Consider the following 21,443-nt stretch of genomic DNA (forward strand, 5'->3'; position numbering starts at 1 on the left):
CCCGAGCGTATTTCCCATTTGCATATCGCTCCTACACCAAAAATAAAAAATCATAAGTTGGTAAGTGTTTTGTTGAAAACCAGATTGTATGATATCGTGAGGGCTTACATAGAGGGATTACATAGAGGTATACCCACAAAACCAGATTGTATGATATCATCACGCTGCACGACGGGCTAACAATTGGTGGTCCATATAAGAAAAGTGATGCCTCGTGCTGAGTAGCAATTGTGATACATAAATCTCTTTCCCTTCCGGGTCATTTGTATATAGTGAAAATACTCTTTCCAGAAAGTTTTGGTCGTTCACTGTTAACGCGTGTGTTGATTACTAGTTATACATAAGCTCTATCATCACAATTGAATACGGTGAATGATAAAGGGATGTTGTAGTGAAACTGTAGACATGTGAACGTCTAACCAACATTTATAAAAAAACACCAATATAATCCAAAATTAATTTTACTATGTGAAAATTGAAAGTGAAATTCCATTCTATAATAAAAATCTTAAAATGCCATATAAAATAATTAAAACTAAAAATATACAACAAGTCATAAGAAACAAGTGCAGAAAAAGTCATACCAAGGGAAATAAGTGCGGAAAAAGTCTTAAGAAAGAAAAATAATTGCATCCTACTCTCCGTTCTCATAAAAGTTATCACCATTAGCTGGGTATTCATCTGCGTTGTCAACCACATCAGTAGTACCCTCATCGGAAATGGGGAGGCCATCATGCACCTCAGCGGGGCCGACTTCACCGTCTCGCAATCCTAGACAATGACGCTGCCAAATGTGCTCGGTTATATCTGCTTGTAAGAATGTCCAGTGGGCATGGCTTTGGTAATAACTACGCTCTTCTCTCACGTTACCTTGTACTGGAGGTGTTTCTTCTCTTCCATCATAGCTCGCCCATTGCGTATCACGATACTCATGTTCCACACACATGTTGTGCATTATTAAACACGCTCTCATAATTTTCTGAACGTCGCAATGAGACCAGTAACGAAAAAGATTCCTAATTATACCCCACTTGGACTTAAGACCACCAAAAGCACGCTCCATGTCCTTCCTCTTTGAGTGGTGGTATTCATTAAATTTCTTATGGACCAGCGGCATAATCTCACGTCTCTTATAGCTATGGACCACCCCCGGCATTTCATTGTAGATGTCGTCCACCAAATAGTATCCATGCTCGTACTCGTGACTGTTGATGCTAAAATTGCAAGGAGGGGCTAAGACATCATTGTCTCTATCAAATAATCCCGACTGCGCCAACACATTCAGGTCGTTGTTGGCCCCCGCCTCGCCAAAATAACAGTGCCATAACCATCTATCGTATAAAGCAACTGCCTGTAAAACAAGATTTGGTTTCTTAATGTGTCCCACGTGTCGGCCTGCTTCTTCGGTGGGACATAACCTCCACTCTGAATGGGTGCAATCGAGGCTCCCAAGCATTCCTGGAAAACCACGAGCTTCGTCCTGAGCCAATAGCCTCCTAGTATCTTCGGTTGTTGGTAGCCTCATGTAGCGGTCGTTAAAAATCCAAAAAAGTGTATCCATAAACTTTTTAACGTACATGTATATGGTTGTTGTATCCATCTGGGTGTAATCGTCGAGGCTATCTGCAACTATCCCCTTTGCCAGATGTTTCATGACGGCAAGCATTTTCATATGAGGAGAGTGACCCGAGATGTTACAAGCATCTCTTCGCTGAAAAAAATCCGGGTCTTTGGCGCAAATTTGAGGCAATATTTTAAGAAAAAATTCTCGGGGCAAACCGTGACGTCCCTTAAAACGCTCAGGTCCGTATCTGTAACCGGGGTTGAAGTAGTCCTGCATCATCTTCACATCTGCATCCACACGACATCTGTTAACGGTTCTTTTGCTCAAAACCTGGACCGGTTCAGGTTGGTGCAAATCATGCTCCTCCTGCGAAATTTGCTGATACATGATTGCATAATCTCCATGGCTATCATCGTGGTATCGTTTAGGGTATGTAGCCTCTCTCCGTCGTCGCATATATCTGACGATAGCGGACTCCATTTTTCAGCTAAAAACAATTATTATCGGTATCACAATGGATTTAAAACGGCGTATTGTTTAGTAAGTGTCATAAAAAAAAATAATTATAATTTGCACATAAACACGAAATACGAAGAACATAAAATAGGGATAATATGTTGTCCAGCGTATATGAGGAGAAACTAAATATATCATACAAGAACAAAATAGCAAACATCTATTACGCCCTAGCTAATCAACACAATTTTAACCAGTTTTACTAGATTTAACCAAAAAACTGATTGTCTGGCACAAGATATGTATCAGCACCATCATCACCTCTCTGACCACTACCCTGCCAAGTGCCACCCACGCTCAACCCTAAAAACTCACCAGAGTTTGGTAAGTCACTATTCACCGGGGAGGCATGCGCCATGAACGGGTTGGGCTCTACAGGAAGGTTACTCTCAAAAGGCTGAGGGACATAATAAGCATTCGATGCGGAAGGGTCTACAGCCGGACGCTTGCGACGGTATTGTGTTTCCGGCAAAGATACTCTGGCGCTATAAGTGTTGGAAAATGTTTGTTCTTCCTGACTTGAATTGAAGAGGCCTTCAGATGTTCCGGAACTACGGAGGGTTGTGGGAGTGTTATACAGCGCCCGACGATGAATCTCATCGTATACCACCTGTCTGCTAGATTGGATCAGTCAGTAAGCCTCTCCCGCAAACTGGCGTAACTCTTCCTAAAAAAAAATTAAACATTTTTATTTAACAATAAATAATTTCCAAATGAAAATAAAAATGAGATATAAAAGGACTAACCTCCGGGACGTTGAGATCAGAAAAATTGTATGGGTTCTCTCCTTCCCTGGGTACTGCAACTAGCTCTTCAAACGAATCTTTGTAGAAAGGCAAGTCCCATTGTAGGTTGGAAGTTGCGTCATGGATGGTCATGCTTGTATGTGTATGTCTGGGATGACATGGTAGGAGGTGGGAATTGGGGCATCAAACTACGGGGTATACCTGTGTGACCAACTCTGGTATCATCACGTGTGTCTTTGTGAGTTGTTTTTCCCCTAAGAGCTCCCACTCTATGAGTTTTCCAATAATGGGAATACACTTCTGCCGCGACAGGAAGGTAGTGGTCTCTTGGATCAAGCACTGTACTATCAGATACGTCCTCCAACCTAGGGGGTTGCATGGGATAACTACCGCACCTAACACCTGCCTCATAAACCTCTCGGCCAGATAAGTAGAAGCTCTTGTGTCGTCCTTAACACACTTGAAAACAAATCTCCTACTAGACATCTCCAGTGTGGCTTGGAATGCATCAGTGTGTTGGTGGCAACTATCTCTGAACCAGGGGTCCCAAATAACCGCATCTCCCATCCTCATATCTATCTGAGCGCGTGCATCGGACACAGAGTGTTTGTGAAGATCTACTTGTCCCCTATTCTTAAGGTTTGTCCCAACAAATAGAAGAATAGCTGGGTGTGGATCAAGTTCATCATCTTTTAGGCCTTCCTTCAAAACCGGTTGACAATTACGGAAATAAAAATAATACCAGAATTCTAAGATCATCGACAAGCCACCTAAATCCTTTTGGTTTAACGAACTCCAGTCATCCAGATGTTTATATAAAACACCCAAAGTTGGAGTACCCCAATCATAAGACCCAACAACATCTAAATTATCCAACACTACATACCATCGTTTATCTACTCTAACACTACAGTCTGCAAATAAAAAAGCACCAATACACCAAAGCAAGAAGATTCTAGTCAATTCATCGGCAATGGCTGTGTTGTCAAGATTTTCCATACTTCTTATGTAATTATCCAAGTGAGAAACTCGCATAGTGCTGTCCTTAGAATCATAATCTCCAGTTTTCAGACCCTGATTTTTTCTTTGGACCATAACATCTAACACACCACGGAAATACCTAGCATCCATAGCTTCTAATTCTTGCGGCGTCATAGTTTCCTTTGGTAATTCTGGGAATGGCTTACCTCCTCCGATTGGAATACTAGTCAACCGGAAGAAATCTAGAGGGGTCAAACCTATCTAAAACTCACTGAAGTGAAAAGTTATGGTCTTCTTCCACCACCTCTCACATATACCTTCAGTTAATGCCTTATCCGCATACTTAAATTTAAATTCAAATATGGACCCAAAACCACACACTTGAAGAAGTACACTTGCACGGGGGTTGTTATCATCCTAAAACTAGTTGCAAAATGCTCTAATGAAAACCTCCATCAAAATCATATTGACCACATCAATGTCACCCATATATTCATCTCAACATTAACTCAAAACAACAAATGAGTTTATTCTCAAACTCATCGCAAAATGCTCAATATAAATTTTTTGACATGCTTTTCAAATTACAAATGACAAATACACTCCACCATGCATATAATAACAGTTTAATCATTCATCAACAATCATGAATTAATGAATCAAGCAATCAATTTTTGTTTCACCTAAAAGAACCCAAATTGCCAAAATCCTAAGTTAACATTCCATTTTTTCAAATCAATTCAAAATTTTCACTACTGCTCAATAAAAACATAATCAAGCTTTTACATAGGAGAGGATCAAATTCAATCCTTTATAACTAAATTCAAAACCCCAAAATCAATAAAATCAATGAAAATTAAAATTTCATACCTTGTGTTGATTTGTTGATGAAATCTCCCAAAAATACCACCAATAGATTCCCCACCGCTTCTAGAACAAACCCTTGAAAGATTTTAGGTTAGAAAACACGAAATCATCTTCAATCAGCCCATGGAAAGTGAGGTTCTATGGGTTTAGGTTGAGGAAGAGAGAAAATAACAAAAGAGAAGAAGAGTGCGGCATCTGTAACATTTAGGGTTCTCCTGGCCACGCAGTTCGAAACCGTGGATTGAACGCTCAACAAGGTCAATATGCTGTTAGAAACTGCGCATTTGAGTTTACCTATGAAACGCGGTTAGAAAATGCGTGCTGCGCAGGTTCAAAACGCGGTTCCACTAGGAATCTCGGATCCCCCTTACGCCCGGTCGATGTATTTTGGTGACGTGGATCCAAGAAAAACCTTGAATCCTGGATTACCATTAGAGCCAGCCTAAGGACATGGGAGGGAAATTGTCCCTTCTTGGGGGCTGCTTCCCTGCCATGCACAACCGCTAACCCATTGCTATTCTCGCTCCACTCATCGGTTGGCAACTTGGTTTTGTTCTGGGAGTAGTTAATTCACACTTTATAGTTAATTTGTGTAAACATAGAAGACTATTAGAAAAGGTTTTTTTAATTTGACCAAACAGGTAGAGGAAATAACACTCTTGGGGTTCTAAACCATTATTACAGTGAGTTAAATGGTAGAATGCCAACTCGCTTTGATGCACTCGATTTGAATGGTTTTACTTTTTCAAGGAGTGCGTCAATTCGGAAAAATCGCCAACTCGTTTCGCTCACGAATAAATTCATATCGATAAAATCGGCCAACTTAATTGATAAATATCGGATTTGGCTTGGAATCGGGAATCACATCGTTCATATAACGAGTAGCAATTACACGGCAAGTAATCGTCCTTGAAAAGCGATTTTAACTACATCGATCTAGATAATGGCATAGGGTAGCCATTTCCTTAATTTTTTGTTCCTTCCTGACAATGAGTTATTGCCCACTAATGGTATGTTATGCAACTAGGGGAAAAAACTCTCTAACCTAGCCAGCATGTCGGGCTCATTCCAAACCTTGCCCCATTATATACTAATTCTCAAACCTTGTGTGATGCCAACGCTAACTTTTAAACTTAGTGTGGGCGTCAAAAGGGCAAAGAAATGACTTCCTATCAAACAAGATTACAAAAATATGATTCAACCCCTCTCAATATCCATCCCCCTTTCCGTCTCACACTACCTATTACATGAGTTTCACCATTATTACAGAAGTACAAAAAAGATTCATTTTCTTGTTAAGTTTCGTTTTCAAACCTGTTTTGAGGCATATTCATTTTTTTCGAGGCATACTCATTCATTATACCATTTAGGGTGGGTTTATAAGGGGTGTCTAAAGGTAGTGCAATTACCTATATATCCTTAAACAATTTAAATTACTAGAGTGTTCTTATCCTAAAAAACCTAAAATTAATAATCAAAATAAACTTTAAACTCAAAAATCTTGGACTCCAATTCAATCCAAAAATTGATCAAGCAAAGCAAACAAGAATCGAAGTGAGCGATGTTGGAGTGCGAAATCCAAATCTCAATTGCTCTTAGATATATTTTAGAATGTATGTGTAAAAAACCCATCTTGTTTTTGATTGATTTTGTTTTGTTTGATCTATAGAATATGATTTCAAAGATGAAATAACGTTTTCAGAAGATCAGTTCGGCTGATCTTGGAGTATAAATTTTGAGCCGAATCTAGTGTATGATTTAGATAAACACTATGTTCGGCTAATACGACTTTGCTAGATTTTGTTCGAACCCAAATTCGTCAATTTTGAGCCGAACCTAGTGTAGATTTTTTTTTGCACTTCTTCTTCTTCTTCCTCTCAAAATCCCAACTCTCTCACATAAATTTGATTTATCTACTAATTCACCACTAATAATTTAATTTTTAATCAATCCTTAAAATTCCTAGCTAATCAAATCTAATCATAATCATTAACACCAATTATGTAAGGGTAGTTATGCCATTATCAAAAAGGGTGGATAAGGGGTGATGTTGTTTTTTATTTAGTGACCCTATTTTGGCATTATTTAGTATGCCTCAAAAAAATTCAGTATGCCTCAAAATAGGTTTCTTCGTTTTTCCCCCTCATGCCCAACAGAATAGCTAATGGTCTTATGGGCCAAACTTGTACCAAGCCCAACAGAATACTAACTCGTATTCAAGACGTATAAACTACAAATCTCCACCTTGATTTGAACATCATCAAGTCGCAATTTGATTGCATAATTTCAAAATCCAGTGGCACATAACTTTTCATCATCATCATCATCTTTGCTTAGCCGTTACGAGAGATCTCAACACTTGTTTACACCAACCAAGTCTAAGCATTGCTTGAACTTAATACTTGGAACCAGCTTAGTCAACAATTTTTCTAGGCTATCAACTTTAGAACATTATATCCGTCCTTGTATAAACCATCGCATACATTATACTACCAACTGCACTTTCATATAAAACCCAAGACACAGTACTCATTCTTAATTGCAGTTTGAGGTGATAGTCTTCCATAGAGTCTAAAATGAGTGGCCAAATGAGTACTTACTGGTTTTTCATCCTTTACACCAAACCTTTCCAACACCTTTTCGATACAAGTCTTGTGGGACAGATACAACTTCCCTTCAGCTCAATTTATATAAATCTACATGCCCAATATTTTCCCGTGTACTACAAGGACATCATCGGCAAGGTTCCATTATAGTTATGTATGTAACTACTGGAAATCCAGTAGTACATCCAAAAAGGAAAACAATCAAGATCTAAGATATGATAAAGTAATATGAACCAAGAAATCTTTATTGATGAATTCTAAGGAAACAAAATACAATTTCTTGAACACAAGGAAACCCTAATCTCATTCTCTACCCTAATCTCTTTTTCTCCCCCAAAAATCCGATCCCTCATGCCTTTCCCAAGGACCTTTATTTATAGGACAATCAATCCTAATGGGGTACAGCTCATTTTACTTCGCCGAGTTCTTTCGGGGATGCTTTATACATCGCCCATTCCATTTTCCATGAAGTGTTTCCCCTTCTTTCGCCATCTTCACATGGGCTTGTCGGGACACCTGTCTCTTTTCTTGCTCCCCAATATATTTACTTCGCGATCTATCTTTTCAACCAAGTTACCAACTTCGCCTTCCAGTTTATTCGTTGGCATCTTGTTGGGTACTCTAGCTTGGTCTTTCGTAACTTATATTCTTCGTGTAAGTCTCCTTGCTTCGGTATGATACTTCGCGGGATTGGTCAGTGACGAGGTAATTCTGACATTCGAATTTACAAGTCCATGACTGAGATCTTTAGGTGAGATTTCCTAGTCATGCTTCTTCCTTCTGTGTTCGACACGTGGCGAGTCTATTTCGTGTACCCACATTTTGCCTTTTCTTATTCCATTCATGTCATACGAGAATGGAATAAGAACCGCTTTAGATTACCTAACCGCCACGTTCTCCACTTTCTTGCTTCCACGTGTCCACATTCTCTAAGTAAATGTCTGTTACCGGTTAGCATACCTCGAACGTGTCGTCAACCCTCTAAGTCGGTCATTTTTTCTGTGTTATTTATATCCCACTTGATTTAGGTCTGGGGTTTCTTTTCCTCTTCCCGTATTCCGCGTTCATCTGGTTTTTGCGTTTTCTCCTTCTTCTGCCATTGTTGTTATCTTTCTCAATCTTTTATTCTTTTTTTGTTATTGTGGCACCCGATAAGATTTCCGCCACTATCTCACTAAAATCTCTTGAAGAATTCCAAGAAGATTCTCACAAGATGGGTTTAACCTTAACTCCCGTCGTTGATTCTTCTGTGAGTCCGCCTGTTTCTGCTTCTCAGGACATGGAACTGAACTACATGTGGATTCATTCGGATATTTGGAAGTCCGACAAGATGATCGTCACTTTGGGCCAATTGAGGGCTGTACTATCTTTCCCGCTTTACGATCCTTCTAATCCCATATTTCTCGAGATTCTGGGCAAGTTGCAGTGTGGAGTTTTTCAACTCTCTGGTAACGCAATTCGCATCTCCAGTGAGTTTAGGATTCGCTCAAGTAATGGTATTTCGCAAGTCCCATCAGCAGCTGAAGAATTCGACTCTCGTGAATTCAATGTGGACTCCTTCGTGGCCAACTACTCAGCTAAATTTACCAGCACGGGAGAGTACCAGTTGTGGGGCATTGATCTTGTTCGAAATGATGTATGGCTCCGACCAAAGATCTTCTGTTAGATGTTGATTCCCAACTTCGCCTCTCTTATGATAATGATTGGGTGATGTTTCCTATGGTGGTTGGTGGCCCTTATGTTTGGGGTTTTGACGAAAAGGGGGGTCCTCGTCAGGGTCCTCTTCCTAAACACTGCTATCTCGCTGGTTGCGATCCCTGGAGACTTTGGTGGTCTGTGCCAGCCGAGGTATGTTTTTCTTCCTTATGATTTATGTCGCTTCGAGGCCAGATCTCGTTCTTACATTCCCCTTTTGTTTCAGTTCGTGATGCCTGTTGCTGGTCTTCTCAAGATGCCCAAGGGGAAGGTTGTTACTTCCGAGTCTTTAACTCCCAAACGGGTATATACCTCGCCTATTATTTTCTTCTTGTGATATCTTTAAATTCTAACCATCTATTCTTCTCAGGAAGACTCTCTTCTTATGAAGCAGCCTGTTCATGAGTCAACTAAGGGGCGAAAAAGCGTGATCATCCTGTTCCACCTCCTCCTTCTTCTCAGGTATTTTTACTTCGTCACTATTGTTGTTTCGCATACTTCATGTTTTTAGTCATTTTCCTTAACGAACTCATTATCTCTCAGACTAATGTTCCCCCTACTGGCGGGTCCAAGAGGCAACGAAAAGTCTTGGATCTGGCTGCTTTGACCGCTGTTCCAAGTTCAGTCATACTTTCAAGTCTCTCTACTACTCCCAAGCTTCAAACTTCTCAGCCTCGCACAACTCCTCCTCCCAAAGTAGTTGATCCTCCTGTTCATCCCAAGGTTGAACGTCTGAAGAAATCCACATAGGATCCCTCTTCTGGCGAGAAGAATAAGAAAGCGGCTCCATTTGTGCTGTCTAACCCTCTCTATGATCCGGATATGAAATTCCTCCAAGAGATTTACGACAAAGATCGCGAAGACCCATCCATGAGGTCTCGTGCCTTAGAATATCTGGTGACTTTTAGTTCTGATGACTTCCTTTCTCAAGATCCTTCCGTACTACTTAACGCCTCCATGAACTTGTCTCTCCAACAACACTCAGCTTTGATGAACCAGGTGATCCTTTTATACTTTTCCTGTTATGCCTTCCTCTTGTACGAGATTTATTTCTTGAATTACGATTCTTCAATTCGCAGGAGGTCTACCGTCACATGGCCGGCCTCGTGGAAATTAGACTTGTTCGCGAGAAAGCAAAGAAGGACGAAGCTCAAATCAAAGTTTTGACAAAGGAGTTTCAAGAGGAGAAAGAGCATTCCAGTAAGCAAAGTCAGAAGATAGAAAAACTTTTAAGTAAGTTCCTTCCCCTCGCAGAATCGTTCTTTGCCTTTGCTTTTACTTCTGTTATTTTCTTATTTTGTATTTTGTCAAGCTCATTGTATGCAACGCCAAATGGATTCCTCCGAAGCATCTTCCTCGCTAGAAGATATTCGTGCTGAGAATCTGAACCTCGTGACCCAAAATGATTGTTATGTGTCCGAGAATTTGATTTTGAACGAAAAGGTCGAGACTCTTTTTCACAAGTGGACCGGCTGTCTATTAATTGTTCTCGTAATGAGGAATTAAATTACCATCTTCACAACGAGAATGAGCGTCTTAGGTCTGATCATCAACGGGTCAGCAACTCGCTCACTACTTCGAGGTACCTTCATTCCTCGTCACTAGCTAATTATAAGAGACTGGAAGAAGATAATGAGCGCGTGATCAAGAGTAAAGATGAAGTCGTGGTTGATCTTCGCAAATCTCGTAACAAGGTAGTTGGTTTAAACGAAGAGATCGATTGTTTAAAGAAGAAAGTGGAACTTCTTCAAACTCAGTTAGATAACTCATCTCGTCCGAGGTCTATCAAATATTCTTCTCAAACCAAGTCCACAGGTTCTCGCAAGAACAAGGGTACTCTTGTCATTCAATCTTACAAAGATACCTCAAAGTCGGTCATGGTACAGGTTGGGACAATTCGTACCACGAGTTATATGCTCAACTTTACGAGTCGGATCTAACTATCTCCAGGATGGACCACTTGCATACCGACATCCAAGAGACCTTGAATACCACAATCTTGCAAATGGAAAGTAGCTTTAGGTGCAGTGCGGAATACTATTGATTATGTCAGATTTCTAGTTTTTGATGTAGTTTTGTTTGGTTTTGCAGAATCTAAAGATCGTCACAAGATCCAAGTCCTTCGCCTTTCCCGCGAAAGGGATGAATTTCGCACAGAGGTTTCTCGTCTGAAGAATGAGGTCAGTGATTTGAATGCTGACATGGATGAGATGATCGTAATTTCTGCGAAGGTAGCCAAGTCAGCTCGCAAGAACACCCAGGACTATCTGGTTTCTCTTTTTGGTAACTTCTGCGACGAACATGACCTTCCTCGTCCTGCCTTTCCTCTGGAGGTGCTCTCTGATTATGAGCAACCAAAGGACGATAGAATCATCTCTGGCGAAGAAGAGAGGCTCAGAGAAGATGACGAGGAGCAGAAACTCGACGACGCGAAGATCGAGGAGGAAGAATCCAAGGGTGCCTCTGCCAGTACTAGTGCTGGTCCTGGTGGAGCGGGTGATGCTTTCTCTGATGATATCCCTCTTCAGCAACAATCTTAGTTTTTCTTCCTTCATATTTATGTCTAACTATCTTTGAAACAATTTATCTTTCTGGGCAAAACATCTTAATTTCTTTGGTAATCTTTTGATTGTATTTTGTGTTAGTATTATGATTTTCTATTTTGTCAAGTATACCAATGATCTGAGTTCGAAATTCTATAATAAATCCGTGAGATCTAAACTATATAACAACGTTTGATCAACAATGTGATCCCCAATCTACACGGCCAAATGTTAACGACATAAAAGCGTATCTTGAAAAAATAAATCTTCTTTTTGGAAAAGAAAGTGTATTAATTAAGGTTGTCCATAGTAGACGTTGGTCTTGAAACTAGCTAATAGTCTAACGAGTCTAGTATGTGTTTTCGTTTTCATTTATACTTTCGGTTTTCAACTAATCTAGCACTGCATAATAAGGATAAATACGTGCCTGATTAAAGAGGCCTAAGCTTAAGACTTTAACACCAGCTTTATCAGCATCAAGTATGGCTTTCTCAATCAAACTGTTTATTGTTCCTCTTTGCCGTGACAACCTTTTGTACTTCAAAACAACAGCAACAAAACATGTATATATATGGTTAAACTCGAGGTTAGTTTTGAAAATCATACTGTATATGGGAAGGAAAATGTGACCAGTAATTACAGTAACTATTTCTACTTACTTGATAAGAATATCTTGGTATTGCCCATGTTTGTATCCTGAGCATCTTTTTAGTTACATGGTGATCATCAAAAGTGTTGCTTTCGAGTACAAATGTGCGACTGAACATCCTTTGAAACAGTATGCTCCATAAAAATGTTAATGGCCATAGGACCCATTTGATGATGAAATACCACTTATCAGCACTTTTCATGTATGGTTTTGAGGCTAAAGAGGCAAATCCTAGCCGTAGATGGTAGATTGAATCCGGTGTAGTTGGATGAGTTAGATGAACAACATCGGGTGATTCCTCCGTCCTTTTTAGCGAGGTTTCATAAAGAGTGTTACTAGACTTGTCCATTGTACTGTATATGTAATCGTACATCGGCATAAATAGTGCATAATTTGTTCGGAATTGGGTGTGATGAAGTGAATGATATCTGTTGAATCATAACAAAAAAATAAAATAATTTATGCATATATTATTGTGTAATTTAATTTGGATATACAATAACAAGCAAGTAAATTATTACTGGGATCGGTCGAGACTAGCTAGGATATATATATATATATATATGTATACTTACGATGGGGTGTAGAAGATGTACTTGAGGAATGGAAAGGTTGTGAAGAGAGAAGAAGGTACAAATTCGAAGTTGCAGTGACCCATATTGTTCATGAAATCAATATAAGTGATATACCCAGCAAGACCTACTGTCGAAGCAGTCCCGGTAAAATGCATTGTTAACAATGGTATCGCAAACAGTAGGAAATACATGAGGTGCTCCCCGAATGGATGTATCACAGCTGCTCGTACGAACATGTAAAACAAGTAAAATCGAATTTCCGCATATACTGTTAGCATCATCATCAAATTTTATCAAGTAAAACATTGATGAGTTAAGTTAACCAGTTCATAATTACTTACAAGTAATGGGTTCAGTGGCAATGGAGGAGTGATGGTGGGAATGGTAGCGAGAGTAGAGAAAATGGTGATGCAAAGATCTGTGAAGCCAATAGTAGAGGAACTCGACAGGACCGGTGTGAAGTAGAATTGTTATGACAATACCATCAGTTCTCCAGATGGGAAGGTTTGAAGCACCCTCCAGATATTTTTGTCCCATATAAAACATCAGGCCTTGCATTATGATATTATCATCCCTGCAACATATGTACATATGTATGTTAGTTATATAAGTTGAACTCTGAACCCCTCTAGTTAGCTATCACATAAAAATTCTTACATACCAGTTGCTTTCTCTGTCAACTTGTTCGAACTCGATAGGCTTGTCGAGTATCCTATTCTTGGATTTGGAGGTTCTAAAACGAGAAAAGCTTATCCAAATTTGGTTGTGAATTACTCTCCACAAGAGAAAAGGAAAATTGAGGGAGTAACTCAAGTCCCATTTCCTGCCATTTGTTTCAAAGAACAACGGAGACATGCTATCCAACACCCATGGAGCCAACAATATGTACTATATATGTGACAGAATATAGAAAAAAAAAATATCAATTACTTGTTGATGGTGAAGAGTAATATTAAGCAAAATTTGATTGTAAATGTTCATACCTTGAACCTTCCGAGAGGTGCCCATGGCCATTCAGTGAGGATGCCTGGTTTAGAAGCCATATCTTTGATATACTACGAATGGGGTTAATTACTGTGTATAAATGGCCAAGAGGGATGGCCACATACATATATATACACTAGTATGATGGCTTTAAATTGGCCGTCGGACCAGCTACAGTGTCAACATTACCACTAACTAATACTACTACTAGTTTTCGAGGCTGTCCGTGAGACACATGGTCGCATTTCCAAAAACAACAGAGGTGGTAATGCGAAATTAATTTCGATTAATATGACAGAGGTGGTTAGGTGTTTAGAGATGCAATAACGGATACAAAATATTTATATATGCCTATTACTTATTAGGAGTTGGAGGTTGCATCTTCTTTGGATTGATAAAGAATTTGACACCGACTGGTATCATCACCAACGACCTTAATTACCCGTGGACTACAGTGACATCATCAACAGGGTTCCATTACAGCTAATTCGATATCCCAACATAAATTTATGCAACCACAATGCAACCGTTAGCTAGAAGAAGGGCCGGTAATCTAATAGTCTTCCTATACGTGCATGAATGATAGGTCTACGAAATCACAATCAGAAAACAGCAAGTTCATGGGGTAGCACCACATTAATGACACACAAACGCAGTAGGATGAGGGGTTTATGTATATAACATAACACAGCTGGGTATGGGTATGTTCATCAATTTATCTTTTAACTTAGGCTAACATTATGATATGCACACGTATGTGTTAAAGAATATATAGAGACCACAAAAGATCTTATTTTTCTTAACTTGATTTCGTTGAGGTCGGCAAGAAAATCAGAGATGAGTCTTATTTACTGCGACTCGATTAGATAGTAAATAATCTACTCAAAACATTATTCCGTACTGATATCAATAAAGTTTGTCTGCAATTATTGATCAGTTGACTGTTGACCGGAACATAAGAAGAGGCGAGATGACGGAGACCAGCTGAGTGACCTGAGTTACCTCATGCATCTAGCGCCTAGTTTCCAATTAGTCAAGCTCAATCATACTGTTTTCACAGGCCCAGTAAGAGTCCTCAAACTCTAACTGAAGACCCATATATGCCTATCTGTAGCTTATGTGAGAGGGAGAAGTCGATCGTCTTATGCTGGCTCTAATCCAGGATCCAAGATTTTTCCCTGTAAAAGTGTCGTTTTTGGATGAATAGTAGCCTTGCTTCCCAGAGAGTATTGCGTGTGGTTTGGATCCAAGATGGAAGTAATCCGAGGACGCGATTTGAAACTGTGTGTGGAAAAAGCACCAAACGCGGTTCCTAACCGCGTATAAAAGAATATTCTTTGGAAATATTCTTCCGCACGCGGTTGCAAACAGCGTGCCACGCTGATTCAAACTGCGTATTTCCAGTACGCGGTTACAACTTGCGCGCTGGATATATATTTGTTTGACCTTTTCTTCTACACCCAGTTTACACTCGCAGATAATACGACAAGTTATGTGTGTATACTTTCTATCAGGGTGAGCGTCGGTTAAACATACACCATTACAAATAATTTGATATTAACCTAAGGGCTACATGTATTGAATGAATAAAGGCCTCTAAACGATTATTGAATCTTATTCTTAGATAAATTTTGGTGAATGCTAGGCAATACATAGTAGGTGCGTCAAGCATTTAAACCGTTATGTGGCAATAACGGACGAGTTTTGTCTCGTGAGGGTTTACATAGAGTTATGCCCACAAAACCATTACTATCATGTCGTTGATGCGGTTTTTTTAATCTTCCGCTCCATCTTGAGGATGATTTGGTGGTGGTTGTATCGTGTTAAGTTCCGGGATGTTAGCCTTCATGATTAGGTAGCATTGATAAAACATGAATTCTTTTCCTGTATCCCGAGCGTATTTCCCATTTGCATATCGCTCCTACACCAAAAATAAAAAATCATAAGTTGGTAAGTGTTTTTGTTGAAAACCAGATTGTATGATATCGTGAGGGCTTACATAGAGGGATTACATAGAGGTATACCCACAAAACCAGATTGTATGATATCATCACGCTGCACGACGGGCTAACAATTGGTGGTCCATATAAGAAAAGTGATGCCTCGTGCTGAGTAGCAATTGTGATACATAAATCTCTTTCCCTTCCGGGTCATTTGTATATAGTGAAAATACTCTTTCCAGAAAGTTTTGGTCGTTCACTGTTAACGCGTGTGTTGATTACTAGTTATACATAAGCTCTATCATCACAATTGAATACGGTGAATGATAAAGGGATGTTTGTAGTGAAACTGTAGACATGTGAACGTCTAACCAACATTTATAATAAAAACACCAATATAATCCAAAATTAATTTTACTATGTGAAAATTGAAAGTGAAATTCCATTCTATAATAAAAATCTTAAAATGCCATATAAAATAATTAAAACTAAAAATATACAACAAGTCATAAGAAACAAGTGCAGAAAAAGTCATACCAAGGGAAATAAGTGCGGAAAAAGTCTTAAGAAAGAAAAATAATTGCATCCTACTCTCCGTTCTCATAAAAGTTATCACCATTAGCTGGGTATTCATCTGCGTTGTCAACCACATCGGTAGTACCCTCATCGGAAATGGGGAGGCCATCATGCACCTCAGCGGGGCCGACTTCACCGTCTCGCAATCCTAGACAATGACGCTGCCAAATGTGCTCGGTTATATCTGCTTGTAAGAATGTCCAGTGGGCATGGCTTTGGTAATAACTACGCTCTTCTCTCACGTTACCTTGTACTGGAGGTGTTTCTTCTCTTCCATCATAGCTCGCCCATTGCGTATCACGATACTCATGTTCCACACACATGTTGTGCATTATTAAACACGCTCTCATAATTTTCTGAACGTCGCAATGAGACCAGTAACGAAAAAGATTCCTAATTATACCCCACTTGGACTTAAGACCACCAAAAGCACGCTCCATGTCCTTCCTCTTTGAGTGGTGGTATTCATTAAATTTCTTATGGACCAGCGGCATAATCTCACGTCTCTTATAGCTATGGACCACCCCCGGCATTTCATTGTAGATGTCGTCCACCAAATAGTATCCATGCTCGTACTCGTGACTGTTGATGCTAAAATTGCAAGGAGGGGCTAAGACATCATTGTCTCTATCAAATAATCCCGACTGCGCCAACACATTCAGGTCGTTGTTGGCCCCCGCCTCGCCAAAATAACAGTGCCATAACCATCTATCGTATAAAGCAACTGCCTGTAAAACAAGATTTGGTTTCTTAATGTGTCCCACGTGTCGGCCTGCTTCTTCGGTGGGACATAACCTCCACTCCCAATGGGTGCAATCGAGGCTCCCAAGCATTCCTGGAAAACCACGAGCTTCGTCCTGAGCCAATAGCCTCCTAGTATCTTCGGTTGTTGGTAGCCTCATGTAGCGGTCGTTAAAAATCCAAAAAGTGTATCCATAAACTTTTTAACGTACATGTATATGGTTGTTGTATCCATCTGGGTGTAATCGTCGAGGCTATCTGCAACTACCCCTTTGCCAGATGTTTCATGACGGCAAGCATTTTCATATGAGGAGAGTGACCCGAGATGTTACAAGCATCTCTTCGCTGAAAAAAATCCGGGTCTTTGGCGCAAATTTGAGGCAATATTTTAAGAAAAAATTCTCGGGGCAAACCGTGACGTCCCTTAAAACGCTCAGGTCCGTATCTGCAACCGGGGTTGAAGTAGTCCTGCATCATCTTCGCATCTGCATCCACACGACATCTGTTAACGGTTCTTTTGCTCAAAACCTGGACCGGTTCAGGTTGGTGCAAATCATGCTCCTCCTGCGAAATTTGCTGATACATGATTGCATAATCTCCATGGCTATCATCGTGGTATCGTTTAGGGTATGTAGCCTCTCTCCGTCGTCGCATATATCTGACGATAGCGGACTCCATTTTTCAGCTAAAAACAATTATTATCAGTATCACAATGGATTTAAAACGGCGTATTGTTTAGTAAGTGTCACAAAAAAAATAATTATAATTTGCACATAAACACGAAATACGAAGAACATAAAATAGGGATAATATGTTGTCCAGCGTATATGAGGAGAAACTAAATATATCATACAAGAACAAAATAGCAAACATCTATTACGCCCTAGCTAATCAACACAATTTTAACCAGTTTTACTAGAGTTACCCAAAAAACTGACTGTCTGGCACAAGATATGTATCAGCACCATCATCACCTCTCTGACCACTACCCTGCCAAGTGCCACCCACGCTCAACCCTAAAAACTCACCAGAGTTTGGTAAGTCACTATTCACCGGGGAGGCATGCGCCATGAACGGGTTGGGCTCTACAGGAAGGTTACTCTCAAAAGGCTGAGGGACATAATAAGCATTCGATGCGGAAGGGTCTACAGCCGGACGCTTGCGACGGTATTGTGTTTCCGGCAAAGATACTCTGGCGCTATAAGTGTTGGAAAATGTTTGTTCTTCCTGACTTGAATTGAAGAGGCCTTCAGATGTTCCGGAACTACGGAGGGTTGTGGGAGTGTTATACAGCGCCCGACGACGAATCTCATCGTATACCACCTGTCTGCTAGATTGGATCAGTCAGTAAGCCTCTCCCGCAAACTGGCGTAACTCTTCCTAAAAAAAAATTAAACATTTTTATTTAACAATAAATAATTTCCAAATGAAAATAAAAATGAGATATAAAAGGACTAACCTCGGGGACGTTGAGATCAGAAAAATTGTATGGGTTCTCTCCTTCCCTGGGTACTGCAACTAGCTCTTCAAACGAATCTTTGTAGAAAGGCAAGTCCCATTGTAGGTTTGGAAGTTGCGTCATGGATGGTCCTGCTTGTATGTGTATGTCTGGGATGACATGGTAGGAGGTGGGAATTGGGGCATCAAACTACGGGGTATACCTGTGTGACCAACTCTGGTATCATCACGTGTGTCTTTGTGAGTTGTTTTTCCCCTAAGAGCTCCCACGCTATGAGTTTTCCAAAAATGGGAATACACTTCTGCCGCGACAGGAAGGTAGTGGTCTCTTGGATCAAGCACTGTACTATCAGATACGTCCTCCAACCTAGGGGGTTGCATGGGATAACTACCGCACCTAACACCTGCCTCATAAACCTCTCGGCCAGATAAGTAGAAGCTCTTGTGTCGTCCTTAACACACTTGAAAACAAATCTCCTACTAGACATCTCCAGTGCGGCTTGGAATGCATCAGTGTGTTGGTGGCAACTATCTCTGAACCAGGGGTCCCAAATAACCGCATCTCCCATCCTCATATCTATCTGAGCGCGTGCATCGGACACAGAGTGTTTGTGAAGATCTACTTGTCCCCTATTCTTAAGGTTTGTCCCATCAAATAGAAGAATAGCTGGGTGTGGATCAAGTTCATCATCTTTTAGGCCTTCCTTCAAAACCGGTTGACAATTACGGAAATAAAAATAATACCAGAATTCTAATATCATCGACAAGCCACCTAAATCCTTTTGGTTTAACGAACTCCAGTCATCCAGATGTTTATATAAAACACCCAAAGTTGGAGTACCCCAATCATAAGACCCAACAACATCTAAATTATCCAACACTACATACCATCGTTTATCTACTCTAACACTACAGTCTGCAAATAAAAAAGCACCAATACACCAAAGCAAGAAGATTCTAGTCAATTCATCGGCAATGGCTGTGTTGTCAAGATTTTCCATACTTCTTATGTAATTATCCAAGTGAGAAACTCGCATAGTGCTGTCCTTAGAATCATAATCTCCAGTTTTCAGACCCTGATTTTTTCTTTGGACCATAACATCTAACACACCACGGAAATACCTAGCATCCATAGCTTCTAATTCTTGCGGCGTCATAGTTTCCTTTGGTAATTCTGGGAATGGCTTACCTCCTCCGATTGGAATACTAGTCAACCGGAAGAAATCTAGAGGGGTCAAACCTATCTAAAACTCACTGAAGTGAAAAGTTATGGTCTTCTTCCACCACCTCTCACATATACCTTCAGTTAATGCCTTATCCGCATACTTAAATTTAAATTCAAATATGGACCCAAAACCACACACTTGAAGAAGTACACTTGCACGGGGGTTGTTATCATCCTAAAACTAGTTGCAAAATGCTCTAATGAAAACCTCCATCAAAATCATATTGACCACATCAATGTCACCCATATATTCATCTCAACATTAACTCAAAACAACAAATGAGTTTATTCTCAAACTCATCGCAAAATGCTCAATATATTTTTTGACATGCTTTTCAAATTACAAATGACAAATACACTCCACCATGCATATAATAACAGTTTAATCATTCATCAACAATCATGAATTAATGAATCAAGCAATCAATTTTTGTTTCACCTAAAAGAACCCAAATTGCCAAAATCCTAAGTTAACATTCCATTTTTCAAATCAATTCAAAATTTTCACTACTGCTCAATAAAACATAATCAAGCTTTTACATAGGAGAGGATCAAATTCAATCCTTTATAACTAAATTCAAAACCCCAAAATCAATAAAATCAATGAAAATTAAAATTTCATACCTTGTGTTGATTTGTTGATGAAATCTCCCAAAAATACCACCAATAGATTCCCCACCGCTTCTAGAACAAACCCTTGAAAGATTTTAGGTTAGAAAACACGAAATCATCTTCAATCAGCCCATGGAAAGTGAGGTTCTATGGGTTTAGGTTGAGGAAGAGAGAAAATAACAAAAGAGAAGAGAGTGCGGCGATCTGTAACATTTAGGGTTCTCCTGGCCACGCAGTTCGAAACCGTGGATTGAACGCTCAACAAGGTCAATATGCTGTTAGAAACTGCGCATTTGAGTTTACCTATGAAACGCGGCTAGAAAATGCGTGCTGCGCAGGTTCAAAACGCGGTTCCACTAGGAATCTCGGATCCCCCTTACGCCCGGTCGATGTATTTTGGTGACGTGGATCCAAGAAAAACCTTGAATCCTGGATTACCATTAGAGCCAGCCTAAGGACATGGGAGGGAAATTGTCCCTTCTTGGGGGCTGCTTCCCTGCCATGCACAACCGCTAACCCATTGTTATTCTCGCTCCACTCATCGGTTGGCAACTTGGTTTTGTTCTGGGAGTAGTTAATTCACACTTTATAGTTAATTTGTGTAAACATAGAAGACTATTAGAAAAGGTTTTTTTAATTTGACCAAACAGGTAGAGGAAATAACACTCTTGGGGTTCTAAACCATTCTTACAGTGAGTTAAATGGCAGAATGCCAACTCGCTTTGATGCACTCGATTTGAATGGTTTTACTTTTTCAAGGAGTGCGTCAATTCGGAAAAATCGCCAACTCGTTTCCCTCACGAATAAATTCATATCGATAAAATCGGCCAACTTAATTGATAAATATCGGATTTGGCTTGGAATCGGGAATCACATCGTTCATATAACGAGTAGCAATTACACGGCAAGTAATCGTCCTTGAAAAGCGATTTTAACTACATCGATCTAGATAATGGCATAGGGTAGCCATTTCCTTAATTTTTTGTTCCTTCCTGACAATGAGTTATTGCCCACTAATGGTATGTTATGCAACTAGGGGAAAAAACTCTCTAACCTAGCCAGCATGTCGGGCTCATTCCAAACCTTGCCCCATTATATACTAATTCTCAAACCTTGTGTGATGCCAACGCTAACTTTTAAACTTAGTGTGGGCGTCAAAAGGGCA

General features: G+C 39.9%; 3 protein-coding genes across 3 annotated transcripts; all 3 read right to left on the bottom strand.

The window, feature by feature from the left end:
- Positions 1 to 634: 634 nt before the first annotated feature.
- Positions 635 to 2,044, bottom strand: LOC113352693. Its single transcript, XM_026596485.1, has one exon. The coding sequence runs from the start codon at positions 2,042 to 2,044 to the stop codon at positions 635 to 637; it is 1,410 nt and encodes a 469-aa protein (XP_026452270.1).
- A 9,865-nt stretch (positions 2,045 to 11,909) lies between these two features.
- Positions 11,910 to 13,785, bottom strand: LOC113352694 (protein ECERIFERUM 1-like). Its single transcript, XM_026596486.1, has 6 exons — positions 13,726 to 13,785; positions 13,404 to 13,630; positions 13,084 to 13,316; positions 12,743 to 12,962; positions 12,178 to 12,595; positions 11,910 to 12,056 (listed from the first exon to the last, which is right to left on the bottom strand). The coding sequence occupies exons 1-6, from the start codon at positions 13,783 to 13,785 to the stop codon at positions 11,910 to 11,912; spliced, it is 1,305 nt and encodes a 434-aa protein (XP_026452271.1).
- Positions 13,786 to 16,253: 2,468 nt separating this feature from the next.
- Positions 16,254 to 17,144, bottom strand: LOC113352695. Its single transcript, XM_026596487.1, has one exon. The coding sequence runs from the start codon at positions 17,142 to 17,144 to the stop codon at positions 16,254 to 16,256; it is 891 nt and encodes a 296-aa protein (XP_026452272.1).
- Positions 17,145 to 21,443: the final 4,299 nt, after the last annotated feature.

The sequence above is a fragment of the Papaver somniferum genome, chromosome 2, assembly GCF_003573695.1.
Source record: "Papaver somniferum cultivar HN1 chromosome 2, ASM357369v1, whole genome shotgun sequence".
In the NCBI taxonomy this organism is placed as follows: Eukaryota; Viridiplantae; Streptophyta; class Magnoliopsida; order Ranunculales; family Papaveraceae; genus Papaver; species Papaver somniferum.